This window comes from Mustela nigripes, chromosome 5 (assembly GCF_022355385.1).
Source record: "Mustela nigripes isolate SB6536 chromosome 5, MUSNIG.SB6536, whole genome shotgun sequence".
Classification (NCBI taxonomy): domain Eukaryota; kingdom Metazoa; phylum Chordata; class Mammalia; order Carnivora; family Mustelidae; genus Mustela; species Mustela nigripes.
In genome coordinates, this window is record NC_081561.1 from 133,798,503 (window position 1) to 133,814,766 (window position 16,264).

Here is a 16,264-nt window from a genome sequence, read left to right on the forward strand (position 1 = left end):
AGAGAAATGTTTGCTGTCTGGAGGTCCCCAGCCTCTTAGCCAAGCGGTGGATCAAGCTTGCGGTCCTTTAGATACAAAGATATAAGAATGCTCCGTCTCCGAATAAACAGACACTTTGTAAGGAGAGAAAAACTGGTCTGAAGAGAATTTCTCAGGCGCTTTGATCGTCTGATTGCACAAACATCGCCTCGTCAATTTTTCTCACAATCTGAGAGAGGAAGTGGCATGAATAGGAATGTGTTTGGAGCTGGAGGGTGGGGCCAGGAGGGAGAGAGACGCTTCCCCGCCACCCGAAGAGGGAGAGGCAAGGAAAGCTTCGCGAGGAACCTGCGGCGCCGTCCCTCCGCGCGTCCCGCTCCCGGCGGAGCCCTGCCCCCGGGGCAGCGCGGGGCCGACGCCGCAGGAGGCGGCGGGTAGCGTGCGCTCCCGCACCGCTGGGGGCAAAAAGCGCAATTCCGCGTCTCTGGCCGGAGAGGACACCGTCATCCGCGCGGCGGACCATCTCTGGCACCAGACCCAAGACAGCCCTCTCCGGTGTCTACGCGCAGGCGGCTGCGCGTGCCGGCGCGCACACATTCCCGCCTCCGCGCGCCGCTCCCACGCCCCGGGCCCAGTGCCTGCGACGCGCGGGATCCGCCTCCCGGGGCTGGAGCGAGAGGGTCCTCCGCGGCGTCTTTAAGGCTGCGGTCCCCGCCCCTCCCTGTTCCCCGCCCTCCCCCGCCCGTCCTCCTCGCTGTCGCCTCGGCTCCTCCCGACCTCCCCTGGAGCCGGGCTGCCGGGCGTGCGCGGCGCGCGGAGCAGGTGCGGGCGAGCCCCTCGCATGCCGCTGCCCGGCCGGAGGTGGTAGCGGCGCCGGGCGCGCTCCGCGCGCCCCTCCTCCGGGCAGCACTCGGGCTCTGGCGCGCGCGGGGACATGTCGGTGGCGACGGGCAGCAGCGAGGCGGCCGGTGGGGCCGGCGGCGGCGGCGGCGCGCGGGTTTTCTTCCAGAGTCCCCGGGGCGGCGCCGGCAGCCCGGGCTCGAGCAGTGGCTCCTCCAGGGAGGACTCGGCGCCGGTGGCCACGGCGACCGCGGCGGGGCAGGTTCAGCAGCAGCAGCAGCAGCGACGCCACCAGCAGGGAAAAGTGACAGTGAAATACGATCGCAAGGAGCTTCGGAAGCGGCTCGTGCTAGAGGAGTGGATCGTGGAGCAGCTGGGTCAGCTGTATGGCTGCGAGGTACCTGAGCGCGGGGCCGGGAGGGTCGTGGGCCTCCCTCGCCGCTCGGTGCCCACACAGGAATTCTCTGTCCCTGGGCCCCTGACTCCCTGGGACCCAGCTCTGGGAGCTAGGCGCAGGGCGTGCTCTCTCCGGGGTGCCCTCTGGCGCCGGGGCGCCACAGTTGGGACGCCTCTGCCTGGGCCCAGATGCCCGGTGCCCTCAGAGGTGCGGGCCCCTTGGATGGCAGTAAGGAAGGATGGGTTTTGCTAAGCACATTGCTTTTCTCGGAGCCGGGGGTGGGGGGACGCTTCTAGGCTCCAGAGGCAGCTCCACGCAGCGGGGCTCGGAAGGGCTCACGCCAGCTGCGCCTAACCCCACAAAAACAGTTCTTAACTGCTGAGATCCTAGCAATCCCGGCTTCTGTGGGGAGGGAGCAGGGAAGGGACCTGAAAGCTGCTTATCGGAGAGGAGAGGTTCTGGGGATCCCAGAGGACCCCTTGGTTCCTGAAATTCTACATCAAAATCAGGAGATGAACGCTTTCCCTTTTGCAACCAGCCGCGACGCGCGCTCCCATAATTTATCCTTGCATTTCCCCAAGCCGCACACGTTAGGCTTTGTTGAAGCAGATTTTAACCCCCTTGGTCGAGCTCGGTTACTCCCATTGATGGGAGCCCAGTGAGAGCCTTTGGCAGCCTCGAAAGGTGCCTGGATGAAAGGAAGGTAGCTCTGCGGGTGGTTTGCGCGATGCTCGGAATCCACCAGCTTCCCTCCGCGAGGACCCTGTGACTTCCCACGGTTCAGGGGCTAAGGTTCACACCCGAGTCCGACGGTTGCAGAGATGCCTGGTGTTAGGAGGAAGATTTAGAATAAGCTGTAGCAGACGTCTGCTAGAAAAATGCCTGAAGCCAAAATGATTGCCCAGGAGAGTCTTTAATAACAGCGATTCTGAATGAAGTATTGTACTTCTCTTAAGGGCGTGGAGTTTGGGAAGGGTGGGAAAATGGAGGGAATTAATAATTAAGGAGACGGCTTCTCAGTTAAAGCAGGTTCGTGTCCATAGGGCTGTTAACGCTGTTCAGCAAAAAGAGAGAGAGAGAGAGAGAGAGAGAGAGAGAGCCAGATGAACTCATTGGCTTTTCTCCTGGTTTGGGGTATTCTGTTTTTCACACATTTTATGGCCTATTGTGAACACATCCTTTCCTTCACGTTCTCTTGGCAGGAGGCAACAGCATCCTCATTAGGGACTACTGATGAATGATCAGCATATAATGAAGCTTGACTATATGACTAATGGGCTTGTAAAAATATATTTTTTCTCCAGCCTGGCTCTTACAAAAAGCCATCTTAATTGTGTAAATAAACACTGGCCAACACAGGAAGTGTTCCTGGGATTGATTTTTTTTTTTTTTTTTGGTAGGAAGTTGGCAAAACTCTTGCAAGAAACACTATTTGATTTAGATGGGATGACTGTTGGGTGGATGGATGTGCTCGGTCTTGCCTCTGTAGAATCCAGTTAATTTTTATTTATTTCATACTGACCTTTATACTCCATTTTGGATTTGGAGAAGATTTAATAGAAATGCTGCTGTTGAAATGCACAGTGCTTGAGCAGCACTCCTTTTAGGGAAGACTAATTAGGGGTAGTTGGGGGGAAGCTAGAGAGTTCTGGCCCCTTAGCATATTGGCAAATCAAAAATCTTAAAAATTCTTCAGAATAATTGGCGGGGGGGGGGGATGGTGGATTGGATGTTCACTGTATTGAATGTGTAGGTTAAAAATATATTGGAAAGGGTAAACATGACCTTGAATCTTTTCCTTGTACATTTCGCTTCCCGTTTTAAACCTTCTGACCTACAGCGAACTAGAGATTTGAGAGGGGGCTCTGTGCCCTCAGTGTGCCATTACAATGTGGCAAGTGTTCTCTTCAAGTTGTTTGCTCTCTCACTGTAGGTTGAAGGAATATTGGTCATTGAGAAGGTTGTTGGCAGTTTGTAATTAATTACCAAGCTGACAATATAGCTTCCCTTAATGACAAAAAGCATGTGGGCTCCTAAGTAGACATATAAAGAATTGTTTTCTTCCCTCTATTTCTGCACTGGTGGGGCTCTATTTTTAGCTTAGTTTCTCTGGTCTGGTAGCCTTTCCTTGCTGATGGCTTCAAGTATTTCAGCCTCTGCTCTTAATCGAGAGGGACTGTCCTGGGCTAATAGCTCTGAATTTCATGAATACAGAGGGTAGGGACTGTCCCTTTTACAATTAAAATTGGTAATGTTGTCAAATTTTCATTTCATGCAATTGACACAGAAAGCGAATTTGCCAGACTTCAAACTGGCCAGAGGCCTGAGCTTTCTGCCAAGCTGGGGGAGATGATGAACCCCTATTTAATTTCAGAAGAATGTCTATCAGGCCGGTCAGCAGTTGGAAGACTTGTCCTTTTCGGAATAGAAAATAGTGATCTTTTGGAGAGGCGTAAAGCACGATGTTTAAATCAGGAGTGGGAAGGAAGAAATACACAGAACACCTTCCTGGCTGTAGTCTGAGTTCGAAGTTTGCAGTGACTGTCGATTCGATATGGAGAAAAATCTAGAGACGGCATGTGTGGAGTGCTTATTAGGCGCTGCTCTCGACACTGTGTGCTGACTAATTGATTTAGTCTTTACAACAACCCTATGAAGAGGGTGCTGTTATCTGCTTTCCAGACGAGGAAACTGAGACACAGAGTCAGCGGCTCTCCCAAGCCCGCAGAGCTGGTGAAGGGCAGGGCACGTATGAACATGGGTTCATACGGATGGCCGTATGAACCCACCGGCTCAGCACCAGGCCTGCCTCGTAAGTTTGCAGGGGCCCAGGCAAAGAGAACAGATGGAGGCCCTCAAAGCAGAGGTCTACCTATTTAAAGATAATGCAGTTGTAACAAGCATGATATAAAATTTACTCTGTCTGCCTACCTTGACAGTGATATCTCCATAGTGACTTGGAAGGCGAAGTTTGAATTTTGAATTCTCGGACTTCCCAGGGCTCACAGCTGGTATGCAGCTGGAGAATCCCCAGGCCTTGGGCCTGCTTTCTTTTCTTCCCGCGGTACAGTCTCACCTGGTGAAGAGCATTGTGTCCACTCCCATACCCACTCTCTGTCTATACCCTCTGTCCCTCTTTGTCATACCTTTGGCTCAGGCCAGTGGTGGCAAAGGCCCCCTTGGGGGGACAGATCCAGGAGGAGCCTATTCATACGCTGGAAATGGCTTGGTATTGGATCAGGAAACTCTGGGGAGCTGTAGTGGGGCCTGAAATGAGAGGGGCAGCACTTCTGGGTGGGTCCAGTGGGTCCTGGGAACTCTGCAGGGGGCTGGGTGTGGGGAGATTAAGACCCAGGACCATGGCCCTTCCTACCCAGTGTAAGGGCAGTATTGCGGCACACCACATCAAACAGGCTTTTGGATGTATAGAGAAGTGTTTTTCTAAGTTATGAAATGCTTAGTTATGTTTATAGTTATTTTCCATTTCATCTTCTTGTACAGATAGTTAAATTTTCCAGCCAGGGATTTGGTTATAATGGAACTGTTAGAGGATGGATCTGTAGCCACATTGAAGGATTTCTGTTTTGAGACATTTTCATATCTCGTCCAAACCCAGACAGTTTTTAAGAACATTTGAAATCTGGCACTGCATCTCCTTTGACAAGTATTGCAAGATGGGTAAGTCATAATCATTTTTTCTCATCTTGCCCAGCATCCAGATAACATCTGTACTTCCAGTGTTGCAATTTGGTTTGCTTTGGAAATAAAAGCCTGTTGTTAACCTCAGATTATTGCAATTCCTGTAGCAGCTCCCCGTAAACAGACTTGTGTGCGGAGGGCATTTCCTCGGTTACCCTGAGGGTCCACTTAGGCTTTCCCTTTGCAGCTGTCTGCATTTTATTTTATTTTTTTTTTATTTTCAAAGATTTTATTTATTCATTGGAGAGAGAGAGAGATAGAGACAGCAGGAGAGGGAATATAAGCAGGCGGAGTGGGAGAGGGACAAGCAGGCTTCCTGCCAAGCAGGGGGCCCGAGGCAGGGCTGGATCCCAGGACCCCGGGATCATGATCTGAGCCAAGGGCAGATGCTGCACAACTGAGCCACCCGGGTGCCCCAGCTGTCTGCATTTTAAAATGTGGTTCCTGTCATGTTATACCTTTGCCTATTCCCTGACTCCCTGTCATTGTTCGTTCTGTAAATCAGTGTTTTTCCAAATGTTTTGATGGTGACCCTAGAAAGAAATACCCTTTAGACTGCTGCCTGACACACGGGCACATGGATGTATGAAAGACACATGGATTCACAAAGCTGTGCTCAATATTACTGTGGATGCTAGAGAAAAAATGACAAGCGTCATCCAAAATAGGACTTTATTCATGTTTAAATACAATATTCTGTTTTATTTCTTTTTCCAGAATTGCTGGTTGTGACTCTCTAAGTTGATTTTAGGGGCACTTGGGTGCCTCAGTCAGTTAAGTGTCTGATGCCTGATTTTGACTCAGGTCAGGATCTCAGGGTTGTGAGATCGAGCCCCACCTCCCACTCTGTGGGGCATGGAGCCTGCTTAAGATTCTCTCTCTCCCTCGCCCTCTCCCTGCCAGCTCATGCTCTTTTTCTAACAAAGTAAGTTAGTTTAAAAAATAAATAGATTCCATAACATTTTTGGACAGTGGCATGCAGTTTTAAAAATACTCCTCGAGGGGCACCTGGGTGGCTCAGTCAGTTAAGCGTTTGACTCTTGATTTCAGTTCAGGGCATGATCTCAGGGTGGTGAGATCGAGCCCTCCGCGTCAGGCTGCATGTTCAGCAGGGAGTCTGCCTGAGATTCTCTCTCTCTCTCTCCCCCTTTGTCCCTCTCCCCCTCTGTCTCTCTAGAATAAATAAATAAATCTTAAAAAAAAAAATACTCCTCCAGAAAGAAAAACCTGAACATATGTAATAGAATTAGCTGGTGTTTATGAAATGCTCTCAGTGCATCAAGTATGGTTCATGTAGTCCTAGTCACAGTTCCCGATATTCTCATTTTGTGGGTATAGAAACTGAGTCATGGAGATGCCAGAAAGTTGCCCCAGGGCCCACGGCTGAAACGTGCCCGTGCAGGTCCACGTTCCCCCATCCCTTCCCCATGCACCGACTGCTCCTCAAGGCAGGACAGCACTGGGCACCTTCTAAGAACTTCCGTGTATTGTCTACTCCCCGGAAGTGGCTGTTGGAGCCCCTGAGTTGACTGATCTTGCGTGTACAGGGAAATCCCACCATCAGGGAGCTGTTCTTATGCCTGGATGGGGCTTCTAGTTTGAAGTTCAGGTCCTTGTTTTGTATATAGAGTCCCACTCTACGACATCATCTTCTCCTGTTTTGCTGTTTTCTTAGTACCTGAGCCAGAAGGTAGAACCTGTTGCCGAGAGCTTGGTTTGTGGGTTATTTGGTGAAGCATCATGGGTTTGGGTATTGGAGAATGAATAGACTTTTTTAAAAACCTGCTTTTTTTTTTTTTTTTAAACCTCCATAAATGCAATCTGTAAGGAGTCAATGAAGCATGTTGGAAGTCTATGAATAAAAGAATTCTCCATTGCCAAGGGAAGAAAAGTATTTCACATGCTTCCCCTCGGAACAGAGTTAGGGAAATTCGGGGTGAAGGCGGCAGTTAAGAGAGTCAGTGCTCCACTGCTTGAGGTCTCATCATGACCCAGCATTCAGTGGTCGTGAGAGTGTAGGCAATTTCCATAACCTCTTGGAGCCCCATCTTCCCCTTCTATTTAAGGGGATCACCTTGCCCTCTTGGCAGGGTTGTTGTGTGGACCAGATGGGAAAGGCATGGAACATAGATCTGGAACACAGTAGGTATGCAGTTGCCCTTGGACCTGGAACCATAACCAGCCACTATCACTTATTCTCTGTCATGTGGGCAGAGGACAGGAAGGAAGAGAAAAGGCATTCACATCTGTTTGCTGGTAGAACTTGGAGAAGATGAGTGGATACTTGGGTCAGGGATGTTGGTATGTGTTTGAACTTGAACATGGGCAAATCGTCTATCATTCCCTTTTCTCCTAGAATCTTCCTTATTCTGGAAGTTCCGGTGGGTTTTCTTGTATGTATAGAGAAATTAAACTTCAATCTGCATTAATTTTCTCTGCACCTGTCCTGGTGTGGTAGAGCACAGTTGTTCAGTCATTAAGCCTTTACTGAAATGAATGAAAAAGAGTCAATCACCAGAAAACATGTTTTAGCATTGAATGAGTTGGTGGCATTTCTTTGTTAAGAGTCACGGCTAGGAAAAGAAAAACCAGATTTATGGTTTTGTTACAGTAATTCATATCCCACTCTTGCATTATGACTGTTTTATTTCAGCGTTGTTGAAAAGTACACGTACCTTCATTGACTTACTTGCTCCAAACAGGAGTTTACAAATTGTGGTTGCAGTGCATTGATTTTTTTTCAGCTTAGATCGAGGGAATTCTTTTGAGAATCTGATGTTCCCCCCGTCTCCTGCCCACCCTCTTTCCCTCTGCTTCTGCTGTGCCCCGACACACCAGCTGTGCCTCGGGTTCTTGCCTGACATTCACATTTTTTGCTTCCAGGGTCTTTTGCTTTTCTCCCAGCTCTGAAACCACCTGGCTGCTCTTGGCCAACCATACCTCATTGACAGCGCTCCGCAGAGGAGCCCCTGTTTGGAGAGGAGGGAAGAGCCAGGTCTGCATGGTTTCTTCCCACTGTGGGCACCATCTCATTTTGCGGTTTACTCCCTAGTCTCCCCAGGCCGTGCTTGATTATTTCACGGCTATTTCAAACCATCATCTGTCTTTTCAAGGCAACTTTTCCCTGCTCTTTCCTTCCCTGCGGCCCAGTCCTTGGCCCTGTCCTGCACCAGCCAGTGCGGATGCCCAGGGCTCTCTTCCCTTCATCTCTCTCCTGCCTGGGACGGGTTTGCAGCCCAGCTCCCTGCTAGAACCAGGAGCAGCCATTGCCTGCCATGAAAAACGCTTCCCTTCCTCAATCCTGTATCCCCTCTGGTTGCTACTCTTACTATCTATTTTCCTGGAGCCTTCTCCAGACACTGTTGATGCACCACAGCTGCCCTGAGGACCGTGCTGTTCCTCAGTCCAGGGGGACCTCATGAGTCTTTATTTTCCCTGGACTCCTGCCTCTGTAGGCACCCTTTGCCACTCCTTGGGGAAACCTTTGGCTCCAGGGGCAGCCTCGTTGGGTCTCCCACTCCGCCAGCCCCCTTCTGGCTTCTTTCTCTGTCCATCTCTTTGGTCTGATGTTGCACAGGGTCTGTCTTTGGACCCCTGCGCTGCCTTCTGTGATGATCCCCCCCCAACCCACCCACCCTGCACACTCTTTCTGGGTGGTACGAATATTCCCGTGGCTTCAGTTGCTGGCTATATGCTGACAGCTCTTCAATCTGTATTTTTAGCCCAGATCAGTTTTCTGAGGACCAGACATACTCAGAGAGTTTTGAAATGGACATCTCCAGGGACGCCTGAGTGGCTCAGTCGGTTAAGCATCTGCCTTCAGCTCAGGTCATGATCCTAAGGTCCAGGGATGGAGTACCACATCGGGTTCCCTGCTCAGCAGGGAGCCTGCTTCTCCCTCTCCCTTGCCTGCTGCTCCCCCTGCTTGTGCGCTCGCTCTCTCTCTCTGTCAAATAAATAGGTAAAACCTTAAAAAAAAAAAAAAAAAAGAAATGGACAACTGCACTTAGATGCTCCACGGAAACCTCATGATTCCCTGGCTGGCAGATGAGTTTACCTTCCTATGCAGACCTCCTCTTCTTCCTCTGCAATCGTGGGGCACCAGAGAAGCTGTGACCTGTCCCTGTCTACGATCATGCTGACCCCAGAGGCACATAGCTGTGATGCTGCCACTGCGCCCAGCAGCTCCATTTATTGAGTTCCTACTGGATAACCCCTCCTTGCAGTAACTCTGCAAGGAATAGAGCTATGGAGGGCTTGACCAATAGGCTCCAGTCAGAGGCCATATCCTTCTGGATGACATAATCAGGAACAGATAGTGGTCTCTGGTTCCTGGGCCGGGACCTCCCCCTCGGAGCCCTCCCCTCCAGCTGTCCCTCACTGCGGCCATTCAGAGTGTTTTTCTGAAATCCAGACTGGATCCTCTTATGGCCCATGGGCCTTCATGGCAAAAGATGCGCCCTTAGGCTGCAACCAGTGCTCAGGGGCTCGCCCTGCCTGCTGCCTCTGTAACCCCATCTCTTGCCCCTGTCCCCTCCCTCTGAGATCCTCATGCAGGGCAGACAGGATCCTTTCAGACTTGCTTCTCCTCCTGCCAGACCACCTCTCCCTACCTCTCCTACCTCACTTGTCCACCTGTTACCTGTTCTTCAGACTCACCCTTGGGGTATCTCCTCTAGAAGCTTCTCTGGTACGTCCCCTCATGGCAGCCTGTCTGACTGGCCTCCAGGAGCTTGTGCTTCCTTCCCCCTTTCTTGGAACACGTCTGTAATCCTGTCTCTTGCAGCTTCATGAGGGTATGATCTTGGGGGGGGTCCCTGAGGCCCCAGTGTCTCTCACACACCTGGGTGCCCTAAGGTGTCTAGCACCTGGCCCTCAAGTGAGTGTGACCGAAACTCGCCCTCCAGACCGTCTTCTGGAACTGTGCGTTTCAGAAAGACACACCTCAATTAACTACACTAATGTCATTTGGATCTGCCTGGTTTATAAGTCTACTTTTTCATTGTTGACTCAAACTTTCAGCTCACTCCCCTGGTTGTGAATTATATCTGTGCAGCCCTATGAACCCGTGAATGGCAAGGAAGTGGCAATGGAATAAAGCACAGAGGCAGGGGGATGAAAGTCTTCTGAGGGCGTAATCACAGGTTACTGCCATTCTTCTCCATAATTTTATATTTTCAGTATGTATAAGAATCCTGTTTTATTTGCACAGTCATTGTTCATTTCCCTGAGAGTGGCTGTGCTTGCTGGGCCAGGAGGGGGCGAGCTCTTTTCCATCAGGAGATAAGATTCAGAGCAACAGGCTCATACAAGTCTTATTAGGACAGGGAATGAGAGCCAAGATTGCTGCGTCCGCTTCAAAGTTTCGGCCAGTAAGGTCTCACCAGGTTTTTCTGAGTCAGGACTGGTGCTCTGGAAATCTGTTTCACTGTGTAAGACCTGAGAAAAAAGAAGACACCGGAGTGCAGGTTCATCTCTAACACATGACTTTATGGTTGAGGAAAAAAATGATCAATGAAGGGCTTTTCCTTTTTTGAAGATTCCTCAGGGCCAACTGTGGAAGGAACTTTGGAAGATTGATGGATTGGTGGGTTGGTTGATGGGGTTCATTCATTTCCAGCAGATATTTGCAAAATGAGGAAAGGGGACTAGGAAGCCTTTGTCCTTTAACATTGTTTAAGGGCAAAAGAAAAAGAAAGGAATCCTTTCTGTTACAGGAGAAGAATGGAGGTGTCCATGTGATCGAAGTCCTATGAGGGCAGAGCCTATGTCCTGTTTGCGGTTGTCTTAGTTCAGTACGTTCTTTTACTACATAGTGACTCTGTGCTGCTTCTTTTACTCAAAGCCCTTTCACAGGAAAGGATATGATAAATTTGTTCACTTGAAAATGTAAATGACTAAGCACACTTTAATTATCTATAGGAAGTAGGGCTTTAAGTAAGACAAAGTAATCGCTTAACAAGTGAACTTCAGGAATCAATGAACAGGAATCAATGAATATATTATTTGTGGGCTCTGGAACCTTCTTGGCATTTATGAAATCTATGGACCCAAAGCACGTCCATTGTTCCCAGGATGTCATGGGAAGAGACCCCGGCCTGTGGGATTTGAACTAGTTGGGATGCTGCTTAATTAGCTGGATGGTCTTGGCAAGTCATATTCATGCCAGACTTCTGTTTTCAGGTTTTCTTTCCTTATCTGAAAAAATGAGGGTGGTCTAGGGTTTTTAGGCTGTACGCTTCAGAGCTTCTATGATAGGGGTGCCCTGCACTGCAGAAAATGGGGTTTATTGAAGACAGGGTGATACTTAAAGCAGTAACCGAAGGGTCTTTCTCTCTTAAGGCAAACGTGAGACAGGCATTAGGCTAGTTCACCAAAGGAGCATCTACTTGCAGAGCTAATTCCAGTAGCTCAATGAGAGTGTATCCATCCTTCCCTTGGTGTAGTCTCTTGGGTAACATGGCTTGGATAGGAAGAATCAGATTGAGAAACCTTTTGAAACACCTTATTTCCAATTCTTGATCTCAGCTTGATGGTTTACATGGAAATTGGTCATATCTGACACTCTACTACATAAATATGAGTGACTTGGATTAATCTGGTGTGTTTACATACCATATACACAGTTGAAATGTAGCATGTAAGTTAGAGAGAAATACTGCACAATGTTTCTTAAAAGTAAAATACTCTGCTGTGGTGAAATTACTTAGTTTCGCATGACATCATTCTGTGATGTCTTTTAAGCTTTTTGGAAAGAGGTACCATTTGTAGAAAAACCCTGATTTGGGCTAACTATGGATTTTTAAAAATATGAATGTTGTCCCTTTTTATATTTTTATGAGAAAGTAGTAGAAAATTGCTTTTGAAAATGGGCTTCTATTTAAATGTTGAAATATATGTAATAAACATTCCAAGTTTAAGGAGACTGTAATTCCTTGTATGTTTTTTAGAACCATCTCCTTTCAGTGATTGTAAATAAATTCTCAAATCATCAAAAAAAAAAAAAAAAAGAAAAGAAAAAAACAAAACACTTTATTTCCCTCCTCCAGCACTTCCCACTATTGACTTCTAGGTTAAATTTGAAATCTTGACACTGCTGATATCATAGGTACCCTATCTGCCTTTAAAAAAAAAATTTAATTAGGTTAACCTTTAAGAAGAGCTGGCGTGTTTGACTTAAAAATTTTTGGTGTCTAACTTATAATATTGGCTCTTGGGAGGCTTTTCCTCTTCCTTTATTTGTCCTTTACCTTGGCCGTTCACAATGAAGTAATAGTGGTATTTATTTTTAACTTGCGTTGATATAAAATGAGCATCTGAGAGGGCAAATGGTAGCAGCTTTAAGAAATAAAATTTTTTTAATTTAATTTTTTTTAAAAGATGAAGTAGCCTAAAAAAGGGGCTGAAGAAATCTGTATAAACAAATTGATTTTCACTGGGGAATTTATCCCTAGAATGACATTTTATAGTTAGTTTGAGAATGAGCATGACACAGGATAGAAAAAAAATAAATTGAGATTTTTCATGCACAGTTCTGGGGGGGAGTGGAAAGCAGAGTTTTTTGCTCTTAATAATATTTGTTTATTTTGTATGATGATGCAATCCGTAAGGCAATCCATCAGATAACCCTTTCAATCCATACAAAGACTCTGTCATATAAGTAGCTACCTCATTTTTTTTTAAAGATTTTATTTATTTATTTGACAGAGAGAGATCACAAGTAGACGGAGAGAGAGGCAGGCAGAGAGAGAGAGAGAGAGGGAAGCAGGCTCCCTGCTGAGCAGAGAGCCCGATATGGGACTCGATCCCAGGACCCTGAGATCGTGACCTGAGCCGAAGGCAGTGGCTTAACCCACTGAGCCACCCAGGCACCCAGCTACCTCATTTTTAAAAAAGATTTATTTGTCTAAAAGAGAGAGAACACAAGCACGGAAGGGAGGGTCAGAGAGAGAGAGAGAGAATCTTAAGCAAACTCCCAGCCTAGTGAGGGCTCAGTTCCACAACCCTGAGATCATGACCTGAGCTGAAATCAGGAGTCAGATGCTTAACGGACTGAGCCACCCAGGTGTCCCAGTAGCTACCTCATTTTTAAAACAACAGAACTGAGGCTCAAGGGCACCTGAGTGGCTCATTTGGGTAAGCATCTGACTTGGACTCAGTTATGATCTCAAGGTCCTGGGATAGAGCCCGGAGTCCACACCTGTGCTCAGCAGGGAGTCTTCTTGTCCCTCTGCCTCTCCCCCCACTTGTGCTCCCCCCCCTTCAAATAAATAAAATCTTAAAAAAAATAAAATAAAACAACAGAACTGAGGCTCAGAGAGACTCAGTTCCCTGCCCGAGTGTAAGTTACTGGCAGGAAAAAGAGGAAGATACACACTTCGAAACCATGACCTCGAGGGTCACCTCCCACCACTCTGGTCATTTCCAGCTATTCTAGAACGTCTGCCCCCGTGGCTCGAGCAGAGTTCTTGTGCCTAATCATTGGATACATTTCCAAACATGCTTCATCTTAGTTGAACAGTTTACAGGATCCCATTCTATATATTTGTTCCCAATTCATTAGATGAACCATCAACAGGATTCAGGCATTTCTTTGGAAAAATTCAAATCTATCAATTCTCAGGTCCATATCATAGGAAGAGTACTGCGTATTTCTTGGATGGCCAAGTCTGCACAAACAGTATACGCGAGCCCTTGCGCTCTTCAGCTGTCCACACAGATGGAGTTTTGAGGTGAAGTTGGAAACTCACTTTAAATAAAGCATTGGTTGCACAGTGGGTCTTTTCTCCAACCTGTTTGAAAGCGTCAGCTTTTACCTGTCACGTGATAGAAGTAGAGAAACGAGGCTTCTAAATAAAATGTACAGACGTCTTACCAGCTTCCCTCGCTTTTGTTAAAGGATATTTTTGCCCTGAGCTGCTTTTTCAATCATCTGTTAATATCTTTTCTATTTTATGTGTCAGTCGTACAATGGATGTAGATGCTCCATTCATTTCTGCAGATGTTAAAAGAATCTGATCTGTTTCAAGCCAAAGAGGTAAGGTGTTGAGATTTCAGATTGGTAAAGATGATCTTTGGTTCTTAGGGCCAGTGCTCTACCTAACAATTCTCATTAGTCAGCTGGTTTTTCTTCTGTTGGTGATGGGGTGTGGCAGCTCTCCGACAAGTCAAGAGAAGATGAGTCATTGATTTGGTGTGAAAACAGGATTATGCTTGCCACAACGAAAAGAGCCTACAAATATTACAACTAAAAAATAAAATAACATGTACTATCTCTGGTAGACAAGTGCCTTTTGTTAAGCTAGAATATCCCATTTCTGCAGCAAAGCCCAGATGGTTCAGCATTCAGGAATCTTCTGCCAGAAGCAGTTTGTATGGATGGATGTTTAAATAAAAACGTGTGTATTTAGGTAAACAGAACATCGTCTAAACTAGCCTGAGACTTTAAAAGCATTTAGCTGCCATTCATGTCTCAAACCTCTAGGATATTCGCATATAAAAATCAGAGAGGGAGAGTGGGCTGCACTTTGTTAAGTGAAATATCCCAAGTTCGAATTAACTCGTTTTGCTCTAAAGAAGAAGAAAATGAGGAACTGGTCTGTTTGTCATTGACACCTTGCGTGAAGCAGTTAAAGACACTGAAGGAGGGCAAAGAATGAGGGGCACCTGGGGGCTCAGTGGGTTAAGTCTCTGCCTTTGACTCCGATCATGATCTCAGGGTCATGGGATCGAGCCCTGCATCGGGCTCTCTGCTCAGAGGGGAGCCTGCTTCCCCCCTCTCTCTCTGCCTATCTCTTTGCCTACCTGTGATCTATCAAATAAATAAATAAAATCTAAAAAAAAAAAAAAAAAAAAGAGATACAGAGAATACATAGAACATTTAGCAAAGTATTGGTTCTCAAGTCAGTTATTATGACGAAGCCACTGTCCCCCGCCGCAGGTGCGAGGCTGGGGGCTCTGAGCCGGTCTGGTGTGTGGGGTGTAGACCAGCCTTCTTCTCAAGGAATGCCGGCTGTCTTTTTCTCTCTGGCCCCACTTTAGAAAATCAGAACAAATGGGAAGGTTCCTACATATGGCTTCCTGCTGGTGGTAGGAAATAAGTTGTCTCATTTCAGGATCCCTTATTGGTTTTGACCTTGGGTTTCTTTTAAATGCTTAATGCCTGGCTTGGGTGGCTCGGTGGGTTAAGCCTTTGGCTCAGGTCATGATCCCAGGGTTCTGGGATGGAGCCCCGAATCAGGTTCCCTGCTCAGTGGGAAGCCTGCTTCTCTCTCTCCTTCTGCCTGCTGCCCCCCCGTGCTTGTGCGCTCTCTCTCTCTCTCTCTCTGACAAATAAGTAAATAAATAAAATCTTAAAAAAAAAAAAAATGCCTAGATGTCCGGCCTGGTGCGGGCATCACATTATAAGGGAGATGGGGCATCGCCCTGGAGCAGAAATGGGCTTGGTCTGCCCAGAAGGATGAAGCAGGCTCCCTGCACCTGCCTTTATTCACAGTAAGTTTCTGAGGCGTCAGCCTTGGGTTCCTTTAATTTCCCCTTTTAAATGATCCAGCCCTGTCAGGGATGTTTTGAGGGTTAATAACGTTAAGAAAATCATCCCAGAAGAAGCGTGCGGTATTTATGAAAGTACCATTAGCAACATCTCTGCTCTTTTTACCACGATCGATTCATTCAGTCTTCTTATTACAAATACTCAAGGTAAAGATACATTCTTTGGCCAAAAAGAGAACAGAGGCTCTTGAAGTTTTTGTTTTGAAAAAAAAAAAAAAAATTAGGCCATGGTTGAAAATTTTGGTCACACACCAGGATTTATGATTATGGAATAACCTTGCCAGTGCCTCGGGATAAAAAATGTTGCTGGGCTGCTTCAAGAGAATTACCTTTTCAGTTCAAGAGAATTATTGCATGTGAGTTAAGTGATAATATATCTATTATCATATAACATTCATTCTGGATCAAAGTCCTTTTTATAGGTTATCTTCCATGTATGCCTAGAAAAAGGGTTGCAAAGATGGGTAATAAATATTAATAGTGTTTTTAGTGTCATTATTATAATTTTTATTTTGTTTACAATGTATGTAAACCAATGAATGCATTCCTTTTATGTGAGAAAGCTATGGTTCTTTTAAAAAGGCGGTGGGCGTGGGTATGCCTGTCGTCACCTGTGAGGAAAGGGCTCCCCGCCTTCAAGGACACCAGCTCCCCTGTCACAGAGCTTTACCATGTTAAGAGCAAATTTTCTGGGGCTTTGCCTTCTCCCCTTTCTGAGGCAGCCAAGAGGTTTTTATTTATTTTTTAAAAATTTTTTTCCTTTTTTTTAAAAATTTCTTTTCAGTGTAACAGTATTCA

The 16,264-nt window shown here is 47.0% G+C and overlaps 1 protein-coding gene across 1 annotated transcript in view; it reads left to right on the forward strand.

Moving 5' to 3' along the window:
- The first annotated feature begins 288 nt into the window (after window positions 1–288).
- The window catches only part of PPP1R14C (protein phosphatase 1 regulatory inhibitor subunit 14C), an 88,243-nt gene continuing 72,267 nt past the window's right edge, over window positions 289–16,264 (forward strand). The window contains exon 1 of the mRNA XM_059399282.1: window positions 289–1,216. Within this exon, the coding sequence (XP_059255265.1) occupies window positions 914–1,216 (303 nt within the window). The 5' untranslated portion in view covers window positions 289–913. The remainder of the gene's footprint in view (window positions 1,217–16,264) is intronic.